Source organism: Atractosteus spatula, chromosome 11 (assembly GCF_055471065.1).
Source record: "Atractosteus spatula isolate fAtrSpa1 chromosome 11, fAtrSpa1.hap1, whole genome shotgun sequence".
Taxonomy (NCBI): domain Eukaryota; kingdom Metazoa; phylum Chordata; class Actinopteri; order Semionotiformes; family Lepisosteidae; genus Atractosteus; species Atractosteus spatula.
The window spans coordinates 44,677,472-44,689,498 of NC_142716.1; the positions used below are offsets into that span (position 1 = coordinate 44,677,472).

Here is a 12,027-nt window from a genome sequence, read left to right on the forward strand (position 1 = left end):
AGTCGCGTTACAGTGACAGTGGCTGTGCATGATGAACACCAGTGTGGACCCGTCACTGGAAAGGCTGACGATTCAATCCTAGCCGGTTGTGCCCTGAGCAAGGTACTTCGCTCAGGTTACTTTGGTAAAACGCCCAACTGTAAAAATGGGCACAACAGAAAGCACAAAAAAAATTAATAATCATCTGCCCTGGCCGCTTTGTCACTTGACAGTAGCTGCGAGTGCTCTGTGTTAAAGGCTGTGGTTGCCGTAATTCCACGGTGTCTGCTTTATGTAATTGGCTGTGGGAGTGCTAATTGCACAGTGTCTCGTCTGCGTTATTGGCTGGAGGTGCAATAACTGTATCGCGTGCAAGAGTCAGACAATGCAGTAATTAGGATGTTTGTTACACCATCGGCTGGGGAATGCTCTGCTCTGTGTCGGCAGCTCTCTCGTATCGACTGTGGGAAAGTGGACAATAAGGCGTCGATTATGCGTGATGGGGGTGTGCTCTGTGTTACCTGGGAGTGGCTGTGCCTGTGCTGTAACTCCACAGCCTGCACCGCCCTGTGCTGCTGCTGTTGCTGCTGCTGCTGGTGCTGCTGGTGCTGCTGCTGCTGCTGCTGCTGCTGCTGGTGCTGATGCTGCTGCAGAGCGTAGAGCTCCTGTTGCCGTAGAAACTGGGAGCGGGAATAGACGGCGGGGTGCTGCATGTGAGGGGCGGGCCCTCGGGCGCCGTACACCGGCGGCCACAGCGAAGGCTGCTCCATCACGTCTGCGGAGAGAGGAGGGTCTCGTCAGGCACAGCCTGCCCCCGGGCCAGGGGGGCACACAGAGGCCCGGGTCCTGCTCTGCTCACCGAGGGCTGGTATTGATTTTGGCTCTGGATGTAGTGCTTTGGTTTCTCGAAGCCTTGTACTGTTTTTTTTTCCTCCAAAGAAATGCTTTTGAACTCAACGTGCGCGTCTTAGTCAGGCCACCTAACTAGGGACAAACCGGGAGTTCAACGTTCACGTTTTATTCCTAACACCACTCTAACCCGACCTTGCAAAGGGAGAGCAACATCACAAAAAATACGCTTCGGAGAGAAAGCCGCGGAAATCTGCTTTGATATCATCTGGTGCTCAGTTGTGTGGGTTAAAGACAGTTCCTACATCTTGAATAAAAGTGCGCTGTTAAACTTAGAAGTCAATTATAATCTAGTGTATGACACCAAATGGAACTTGACACTCTCACCAATGTTAAGTGTGCTTGTACCGCATTCTCAATAGCTGTCTCTCCTTTCAGAGAAGTCTTAAAGTTCAAAATGACTTGAAAATAATAAGCAAAGCAGTGCTTTTGTTTGTAGGAAGTCAGCTACTGTATGTGTTTTATGTTTCAAAATTTATACATGTTCTTTTAAGTAAAGGCAAAAAGTGCGCATAATTTTGTAGTCAAGGCCTCTGTGAATCTTGCATATAATACAAGACTTCATTCCCAGCCTCCATCAAGCTGAGGAGACACCTTATTGGGGAACAAAATGATTTAAAATTTGATTGAACACAATGAGGAAAAAAAATGGAATAGGACCACCTTCACGCTTTCACATCAGCCAGTTTCTTGTTGTCATGAGAGGCCAATCGCACACCGTGACATGCTGGGTCAGGGTCCACTGGACAGCTTTAATGAGACAGACCCAGCTATTTAAAGAACAGGTCTGCACACCTCTGTGAACGCCTGGTCATCCACACAGCAACATCTGATATGCACTGTCTCTTCTGCCAATTTGCAATGTGCACACTGGAGGCTAGTGACAATATAAAGCATAAATAACATAACTAATAATAAAACAGGCCCCAGCTGAAAGCAAACCCAATTTTCAACTAGAGTTACTAACAGGCTGTCTCTTACACCTCTTCAGAATAAGTGGCATTCTACAGCTCCCTCACAAGAGCTAGGTCATGGCATGCAGGCATTCAGATAAACCAGTTCCCACATCTTTTAAAGCACATACAGCTGGCGAGCTTGTGTGAGCCGTAGGTGAAGAGCAGCTGTCAAAATGTTTGCAGCTTTGAGAATTAGCCCACATCTTTTCCAGCACACAGCTGTGCGCAGTATGTATTAATGTGCATGCTGAACATAAACCTATCCACCTCCAGCAACAACCCCCCCCGCAACACACACACATATGCACACACACCAACCCCCTTCATTCTCCCAAGTGGCACCCAGGGACCTTTGTTCTAAAAGATTACCCTGACTCAGCTAATGTTTCCCTGGGGAAGGGTTCTGCGGTTGCACTTCCCCTTTCTGCTGGAACTCCTACAGAGCGAGGAAGGAAATGCGCCACTAAAGACTAAAAACTAATTAAATTTCACAGCCTGTTTGCTATACAGGGGACAAGGCACAGACTACAGATCAGTTAAATCTTCCCCCGCTTGTCAGTTGTCTTTATTTTCGTCGAGAGGCACAGGAAGATTACACAGTGTTTCCACTCAGACCAGGCTCTGATCCCCACTGGACAGGGTGGGAAGTCAACAGGAAGGGCCTGGACAGTGGGCTGCTGTGTTTCTTCATCAAGTGCGCACAGCTTTTGTCACCTGCGCAGCTTCATTTAACTCTGTCTGCTACAGTGGTCTGTCAGACACACAAACCAAAGAACTATTCATTCGTAAGGTTCAGCAGGGAGATATGCAGAGTACTCCAGAACACAGAACAAGTCAGTGAAACCTCAGTGTAATTATGAAAATGATCATTTCTTGCCACTATACCCTATTTAGTACCATGATAATGGATTTACATTTGCAAATTCAATGTTTGATTGTGCCACGTGAACCCCTAGTTTACTAAGCACAATTTAAAGGGGTAAATAGAATCAGGAGGTGTTTATAGTGGTCAGAAACATTTTGTGTCTGGTCTTTGCCTTACATGTTAGTGGCAACACATCATGCCAAAGAGATTTCAGAGGACTAGATCTCAGAAGTAGTTGATACTCACCTGTCTGGGTTTAAAAACCATCTCTAAATGACCCTGTCAGATTGTCTACAAATGGTGAATGTTCAAGACTATAGTGGCACCACCAGGAACAGGTCATCCACCCATGATCTTCCCAAGAACAGCCTGAAAAATCATCTAGAAGTCACAAAGGCCTTTGTAGTAACAGAGGGATCTACAGGCCTCTCTCACTGCTTGTCAGGGCTCATACCTCAGCCACCAGGAAAAGACTGAATGGGAATGGTTTTCATGGGAGGACAGCCAGGAAGAAACTGCTGCTCTCTAGCAAGATCCTCAAGACTATGGGAAAAATGTTTTCTGGACAGAAGAATCAAAATCTGAACTTTCAGGCCATAATAAAAAACATATTTTGTGACAAAACCAAACACTGCCTGCCAATAGTCGAATCTCATCCTGACCACCAAGCATGGTGGTGGGAGAGTCATGGTTTGGGGCTGCTTTGCCAAACGTGGGTCATGCAGGAGGACAGTGATCCTAAACACGCAAGCAGATCTAAAATGGACTGGCTGAAGAACTCACACGAGGATATGTACTCTACTTAATGAACAAAATGATCAAAATATAGATATATTTCTTTGTGTTATACATGTAATTGAGACATCTTTGCTTAAGATTTTCATCTAATAACATCTGAGGTCTAAAATATACAAGAATAAGGAGCACAGTATGTATATAGCATAGTTCAATGCTCTCCTTTTATGCCAGTAATAATGGGGAACCCTACATTACTCAAAAAGCAATCTTATTGGCCCCTAAAGCAGCTGCAAGGGCCACACCAATCCAGCCATGCAAAGAACAAGAAACCACAAAGCCCTAAGCACTCCTGGCTAAAAACATGATCAGAAACAACACTGCTGCCTGACAGAACTTGAGAGGTGAAACCAGGCCACAGAGAAGCAAGAGAGGGCACCGTACCGAGGTGGTGGGTGGCGGGGTGGGCAGCTGGCTCTGTGGGCAGTACTACCAGCTGCGTGGGAGGGTCTTGTGGCATGGGCAGGACGGGCTGCAGGGGGCTGGGCATGGCTGCAGAGAAGCCAGGGGGTAGGTTCTGGTGCAGAGCTGCATGGCTGATCCCTGCAGACAGGAAATACAAGACAGCAGGGTTAACAATCAGGATAACAAGACGGAGACAGAGGGGGCAAGGCTTCAATACTGCAGAATTCCACACAAGCATGGTGCTCCTGCACCCCTCCATTGAGTATCAAGGCATTGGTTTATACATGGAACACACCGATTACAGATCGTAACACCTGTGTGTCAAATGTAAACCACTCCCTCTTCCAACTCCCCTCTGCTTCACTGACCGTAGGAATGTCCCGTCATCCATAAGGAGGGACTTCCTGTCCGTGGCATCCAATGGTGATGAGCTGGATGGGCATGTGCTGCTGGATCAGCTCCTAATTGGCTGGCCTGTAAGGAAGTTCCACCTGTCACCATGAGGTGAGAGGTCAGATCACCATGGCAGCTGCTGGAGGGATGGATTCTGGCAAACTCCACCCGATCTTTGTTGTCTCTGGTTTAAATACAAAGAACAATTAATTAATTAAACTGTGTGGGATAGTTGTGAAACTCTTTATGGGAATTTCATACTTCCATTAACACTTATGATTCCATCATTAAGAGACAGTATCATTTTAGAACGCCTTATAATTAGACAATTTTTAAAAACTGAGGTACTTACACCACAAAAGGTCCTCAAAAGGCTCTGAAACAGTTAACTGGTGAAAAGGTGAGGGATGAACGTTAGAACAGGAAGAGATGTCAGCCAGGAAGACTCACAGACCTGATGAGCAGCTCTCTCTCCCGGTCCAGGCAGGGCAGCCCCAGAGGGTCCTCGCACAGCCTCCTCCTCTCCTCCTCGCTGTCCGGGTCCAGAGGGAACACAGAGCGGGACACTCCTGAGGGAGAGACACTCGGCTCAGCCGGGGCATGGCTTTCTAACACGGGTCTAAAATTCACCGAGAAGGCAACAGGGATCGACAAAGACCACAAAAACAACAACGAACGGGTGGAATTTGTTTTCTATGCCGCAACGGGACACAAAGACATTACAAGTCAGCTGCGATCCAACAAATTATTACATGACTTTGGGAGCTTGTATGAAGCCAGGGCATGAGCTGGCAGCACCAGTTTCCATAGCCTTCAGCTCCCTGCCTCTCACGTGGGGCGTTCACTTGTTATGAAACAGGCAGCAGTGATTTGCTTCGGGCTCGGCTGAGACAATCACTTAACTTTCACCTAAAGCAGTCATGCGCCAGGACTAAGGACTGAGGACACAATGCGAGTTCATGCACCGCACTTCTTAGCCTCCGCAGAAAAATGAGAACCTCGACGCTCCCCTGCTCGTTAGCAGGCCCAGCGCAAGGCCGCGCTTCCTCACCTTTCATAGCCGGTAGCACCCTGCCCTGCCGGCTGTGGCCAGGGTGCCCATCCAGAGGACGGCAGGGCGGCTCCCTCTGCCTCGCCACAGCCACCGCAATGCCCACGGGCGGCTGCCGCACCTCCCCCTCCCCGTGGGGGGCGTCGCCCGCCTCCCGGCCCCGCCCGCTGCAGTCCGACCTCTCGCCGTCACTGGCCGGGCCCTTCCTGGGGGGCAGGGCCTGCTTGGCGTCCTGCAGGGCGCAGCTGCTGCTGCCGCCCCCAGCGGTCTTCAGGCTGCCCAGGCCCCCAAAGGGGCTCTTCTGGGACAGCAGGAGGGGCTGCTGCTGAGTGCTGTACTTCAGGAGGCTCTTCATGGCGCTGCTCTCTCCCTGGCTGCCCTGCTGCCCAGTTTCCTGCTGGGTCTGGGAGGCCATGCCCTGCTGCTGCTGCTGGCCCTGCTGCCTGCTGCTGAAGGAGTCCAGGTAGGCTTTCCGCTGCTCCTCCTCCGCCTGCGCCTGGTGCCCTCGCGCTGCCCAGGAAGGCAGCGCCTGCTGCTGCTGCTGCTGCTGCTGCTGCTGCTGCTGCTGCTGCTGCCCGCTGATGCTGTACCCAAGTGACGCCAACTCCAGCTTCCTTTTCATGTCCTGCCCGCTGCTGCCCGGCGCTAACTCACTGGAAGTGCTGTCCGGCCCGGGCCGGTTGTGCTGCTGGTGCCTGATCCGGGCCACTTTCTGCCCGTCTCGCTGTAAAGTGCACCCAGCCCCACTGCCGCCGCCGCCGCCGCCGCCGCCGCCCTGCGGTGGACCCGCTTTCCCTTCGGACGGCTGCGAGGTGGGAGGACCCGAGTGAGAACAGTCCCGGAAGGGGGGGGTGCTGACGTAGGGGCCGCTCTTTCCCGAGGGGCCGCCCTTGGCCCCCTGAGGGAGGGAGGGCCTGAACAGGTCCAAGTCAGCGCTGCTGATGCACTCCAGGCTCCGCGATCGGGCGCTGGGGTGATGCTGCTGCTGCTGCTGCTGCTGTAAGTGCTGATGGTTACTTTGCAGCCAGTCGGGAGCCTTGTCTGCCTTTCCATAGGCGTGCTGCTGCTGCTGCTGCTGCTGCTGCTGCTGCTGCTGCTTTCTCTGGCAGCTGCTGGGAGGGCCGCCGCCACTGTTGTTGTTCTTGTCTAAGGTTTTGTCCTTGGCGCCTCCGCCCCCGCCCCGGCAGTCTGGGCTGGCCAGCTGGAAGGGCCCGCTCGCTTTGTCGCCCAGGTGCCCCACCGAAGGCACGAAAGTCGGCCCCGTGACTTTGAGCTCGCGCCCGCCGCCGGCTGAGCCCTTCTCCTGCGCGGAGGGCACTGCCAGCGGGGGCGGGGGTGGGGGGCAGTAGAAGTCCGGGTGGTGGTGGTGGTGGTGGTGGTGGTGGTGGTGCGGGTGGTGGGGGTGGCTGGGGTGCAGCTGCAGGCAGGGGAAGCCCCCCGGGTCCCCCCTGCCGGCCGCGGAGCTCATGGACAGGGGAGGGGGCACGGAGTAGGAGACGGAGTGGTGCAGCATCTGCCGGCTCTCCAGGCAGTCCGGCGGGTGCCCGCTCACCCTCACCTCCCCGATCGCCGCCTCCTTGGCGCAGCGGCTGCCCGCCTGCCTGCCCGGGCCGCCCCCCGTGGCGCTGCCGCAGCTGGACAGCAGCCCCTTGGCGCCGGCCCCGGGCTCCCCGTTCAGCACCTTGGCGCTCAGCAGGCAGGCGCTGAGGTGCTTGCCCCTGCCCAGCGGGTCCTCTTTGCCGTCCAGCGCCAGGCCGGCCTTGTGCCGCTCCAGGGCCCTGCCGCTCTCCTCCTCCAGGCCGGCCGGGTGCTGCGGGTGCTGGGGGTGATGGTGGGACCCCGGGTGGTGCCCGTGATGCTGCCTGTCCTTGGCCTCCTGCTTGCTGCCGGCCCTGTCCTTGTCCTTGGCGCCCAGCACCACCCCGCGCTCCCCGCCCCCCTCCTTCAGGCTCTTGTGCAGCCCCCCGCCCCCGTCCCGCTCCCGGCTGCAGGACCCCAGCGGGTGCCCCGGCGCTGCCCGAGAGATGGGCGGGAAGCTGTGGTTGGCCGACAGAAGAGCTGGCTGAGAGGGGAGGCCCCTCAGGTAGAAGTTATCTGTGGGATAAGAGAGAAAGGGCACGGGAAAATGAACTGCTTGTGTCTGGGTGTTTGGCTTCTTTTTTGTTTGTTTTTTTGGACCACGGCGAGGATGAAAAAGTAACAGCAGCAAAAACATCGTGTGAAACAGGGGCTCAGCAGAGGCTTCCAATCAGGTGAATGTGATAACTGCAAGTTAATGGATTCTGATCGATAACTCAGCATTCAAGCCTGAAGATTAGCTCCTGGGCCTTGGATCATCCGCTGGCTAGTCTGAGATCAGCGTGTTTAAATCTGATCAGATTTTTCTCTGCTCCTCACAAGAATCGTTCCTGCTCTGTGATGCGTTCGCTTGCCTTCCTCATGCAATGGTGGAGTCAACTCACCTTTCTGGGTGTCATAGAAACGGTGCTGTCCATAGAGAACGCTGCTGTTGCCATGGTGATCCAGATGGCTCATGGGAAGGAAGGTGGAGGCCAGACTCCCTGAAAAGCGGGGATACCCTGGGGCTGCTGAGACAGACAACAGAGGTGGGGGGAGAGACAGAGGGAGTTTTAAAGAAGTACAGCACAAGGTAAGGAAAGAGCATTTCCTCGCTGGATAGGAGCAGAGCTCAAGCGCCTGGTGTGCCACCTGGGTTGTGCTGTATGTAGATTCTCACATCAGTGCTGAGCAGTAACCAGTGAGGAAGACCGGAGCCTTGCATCTCAGGATGATATAACTCTTAAACTTTATTATATAGCGCCTTTTTAGGAAAGCATCTTTCAGAGACCACTGCAACACTGAAACATTCCAGATACAATAGAAAAGGGGAAAAAAGCAAAATAAACATGGGTTTAACATGTTTATTTAAAAGTGGGCAATAGTTAAGATAAAAACCATCAGATAAGTGGTTGCAAAACTAATACCCTTTTAAACACCCCAGTGCATAGCAATTTCCACTGCGATGTTCTGCAAAGTTCATAACCACTACAAAAGTGCAGAGCCCAACAGAAGTCTATCAGCCAATCACTATCCCCCACTCCTGAACGAAAGCTCTTCTTAGGGGAAAGTCAGTGAAAAAAGATTGAGTTTTTATTCTAGACTTGAATAAAAGGAAGGGAATTTGCAATGAGTGGGATTAGCAGAGCTAATAGGTTGACCAGAAAGTTTGTGTTTTTAGACTCTGGAATAAGAAGGAGACCAGTTCTTATGCTGCATCTAGGGCAAGAGTCCTGCTGAGAGTTACATGTTAACAGAAGCATTTTTATATTAACCCTGGATCTGACAGTCGACCAGTAAGGAGTTATGTGATCATGAGAAGACCCCGTTCCTTCAGCAGCTTGGTTCTGGAAGGTCCAGTGATTGAATTTCCTTCTCTCAGACAAAGATAAACCAAGATAAAAAAAAACAGCAAAACTAACTCTGCTTTCCTCAAAACAAACAAAAACAAAACTGTCCATTTCATCAGCAGGGCTTGTCTTTTCCAGAATGAGCTGGAACACAGCTGCACCCAGGAGGTCAGCCGGACAAGAACCAGCTTTTCCTCCACACTGGTTCTCCCAGGGAACCCAACTGCATCCCCGCAGGGGAACGACTTCACTGAGAAAGCACTTATCTGACGCCGAAACAGTCCTCTCTCACAACACCACTCTCAGCTGCATCACCAGAGATTTCCAGCCGGAACAAAAGTGTGCACTGCATTGCATGATGTGAATTGACCAGCAAGTTGAGTAAAAGAAAAAATAAAAATCACCAAATTTCCCATTTTCTGAAACAGGAAGCAGCTGGTATGTTTTTCATTTTTAGCCTAGGTTCTCCATCATACCTCCACCACTGTTATTATTTTACTTCACCGCTCTGAACCATAACTCCTGCGTGGCATTTAATGCACTCTAAGCAGGCATGGTTCACACATTACACAGTGCTGATTACACAGTGCTGTCCTGCCTCCAGTTAAAACACAGCTGTCAGCTCCTAGTCCTGGAGGGCTGGAATGTCTCTTCAGCAAGCTAAACCTTTAAACAGCTGCCTACTGGCTTAACTGGACCAATTTAACATCATTTCCTGGCTCTTCAGATGCTGCTGCTTTAAAGAGACCTGAAAAACTTGCAGACACACCAGCTCTCCTGGATCAGGACTGGAGACATCTGGACAAGAGCACACTGCTAATGCACAACTAAACCTGACTTCTTAACATGCAGCTCATTTCTAGTGCAGTGCTCAGCCTTGTTGACTGTCCTTGATTCGAATGGAGATGGTGCCTTACTGCAGATTTCTGTTTAAGGCTGACTGTAAGCATAGGAGGAGGTGGGGGGGAGGTAAGGATCAGGGGTGGAACTGATTCAAAGAACTGCATTCTTGCAGGCTTGTGAAGGGTTAATGCCTACCGAGTGCCCCCCTGCCGGCCCTTTAATTAAATGGCGTTAAAAGTTTAACTAGCTCAGCTAAAGTAAACACTAGTCTATAACATACAGTCTCCAGATGCCTCTGACTTTTTGCCCCCCCAGCCTTAAAATATTCACAGCAGTCCCCTCCCGCCCCCACTGCCCTGGAAGGCGAGCGGGGCACACATCTGTTCCTCCCAGCTCCCAGTGCCCTTTCCTCCTCAAGGCCTGTAGCACAGCTAGCTCTGTTTGCATTACGGCGCTCAGCAGACATGTCTGAGTCGGCTGGGCTAGCGAGGGAAGCACCACAGCTCTGCGTTTGCCGGAGTTTTGTTTTGACAGCTTCGTCCCTCCGTAATTACACTGCAAACTCCAAAAGGCCTTTCCCTGCAGTATCCCATACATGCACTGCCGATTCCGATCGGTCTGTCCCCACAGTATCCCATACACGCACTGCTGATTCCGATCAGTCATTCCCCGCAGTGTCCCATACACGCACTGCTGATTCCGATCAGCCATTCCCTGCAGTATCCCATACATGCACTGCCAATTCCGATCAGTCCATCATACATGCACTGCTCATTCCGATCGGTCTGTCCCCGCAGTGTCCCATACATGCACTATGTATTCCAAGAGGCCTTTCCCTGCAAAGTCCCATATATTACTGCAAGCATCATTTAAAGTTGCACATACCAAAAAAAAGTAATGAATCCATTGAAGATTTGCAGAAGTTTGCAGAAAAAAGACACTTCCTTAGGTACCCACAGAATAAGAGACAATACTATGAGATTGCTCTTAAGACTACAAACATCCCTCTTGATTTCTATGTACATATGGTACAAGTACAACTGAATACAAATTTGTGTTAACGGTTACTGAAAGGACATCAAATGGATTAAAATGCATAACACATACATGGCAGAACATCACAGGCTTCAGGACAAGTAAACCCCAAGAAACTAGGGCAGGATTTCTGAAAAACAGATTGTACGCTGCTCCTCTTAAAAGCATTTTCACATACAATCACATGGCCATCCGGCTCTTTTATTATGAATCAGCCTTTGAAAATAAAAATGGTCTTTTATGAGGGAGGACAGATATAAAGTCACCACTTGGGCTGTTCACCCAGAACTTGCTCCCCGCAACAAAGAGAGCAGATTCTACAACCTTGTTTCTCATTACCGCCTCAGCAAAGTCAATCTGAGCTCACAGTCCATTGGATCCCTGAAAACAACTGCTGGGGTTCATTATATCCAGTTATTTCTTCTGGTTTTGAATTCCAGGCAATGATACATGTATTGGGCAACAAGCTATCAAAGAAAAAGCCAAGGAATGAGAAGTGTCTAGCACAGAAGAATACCACAGACTGAAAATGTCTGGGGAGGCTGTATAGAGAAGGCTTTGGCACAAATAGCCCTGATTCTGTAAATAACTCAAAACGAGGATAATACACTGTAATTGCGATTCATTTGCTCAAGAGGAAGGGTGTGGTGGTATTTGGGCTAGAATGGCCTCTTCCCATTGGTAATATTTCTCTTAAGACAGACAACTCAAGCCTGTAGGGGGGATCTAGACAGCCTTCACATCTTTCCATTGGACAGGAGAAAAAGCAGATGCAGAGCCAGCAGTCTGATAGCAGTTCCTTTACTGTACAATGCACCTGTTGCTACAACTATTTCTTACAGAAACAGAGACCTTGCCTAAAAGTGATCACAAAATCACTGATCAAGAAAAATTCTCATAAATAAAATAATACGCTTTTCAAATAAAGAGAGCGACATATTTCTGACAGAAGTGAAGTGTTCTAGATGGACTGACAAGTGTTATTTAACTTACACATACAGCGTGAACAAACATTCCTTCAATAACTCAGGAGTCACAGCGTTTTACAGAATTGGGGAACAACAATTCGGCTTCTATCTTTTTGCTTACTGTGATTAGTTTGCCTACAATTATGCCCCATAATCGTTTTAGAATGAAGCTTTGTTTAGTTTCAGTACAAAAAAACAACAAACAACCCAATTAACTCATGCTTTCCTCAAAAACACTCCTTAAAAGCACTAAGGACACGAATCCCCTTTCACGCCACAGGCTGTCTAGGGTTGATAGCTCCAGTTCGGTGGCGCCAAAACGCTGCTCATTTTAACGTCCTGCAAACTCATCAGCCCATCCTTAATCTGAAGAAAAGATGCTGCTGAAGACACATCGGAAGGTTTAGCAGAGTGCTGACAC

At 50.4% G+C, this 12,027-nt stretch overlaps 1 protein-coding gene across 1 annotated transcript in view; it reads right to left on the reverse strand.

Moving 5' to 3' along the window:
- bahcc1b (BAH domain and coiled-coil containing 1b) overlaps positions 1–12,027 on the reverse strand; it is a 105,809-nt gene that overhangs the window by 33,747 nt on the left and 60,035 nt on the right. Inside the window, exons 4-9 of the mRNA XM_088927734.1 lie at positions 7,816–7,941; positions 5,354–7,447; positions 4,757–4,871; positions 4,278–4,486; positions 3,889–4,047; positions 501–754 (exon numbers count right to left, since the gene is read on the reverse strand). Of these exons, the coding sequence (XP_088783860.1) occupies positions 501–754; positions 3,889–4,047; positions 4,278–4,486; positions 4,757–4,871; positions 5,354–7,447; positions 7,816–7,941 (2,957 nt within the window). The remainder of the gene's footprint in view (positions 1–500; positions 755–3,888; positions 4,048–4,277; positions 4,487–4,756; positions 4,872–5,353; positions 7,448–7,815; positions 7,942–12,027) is intronic.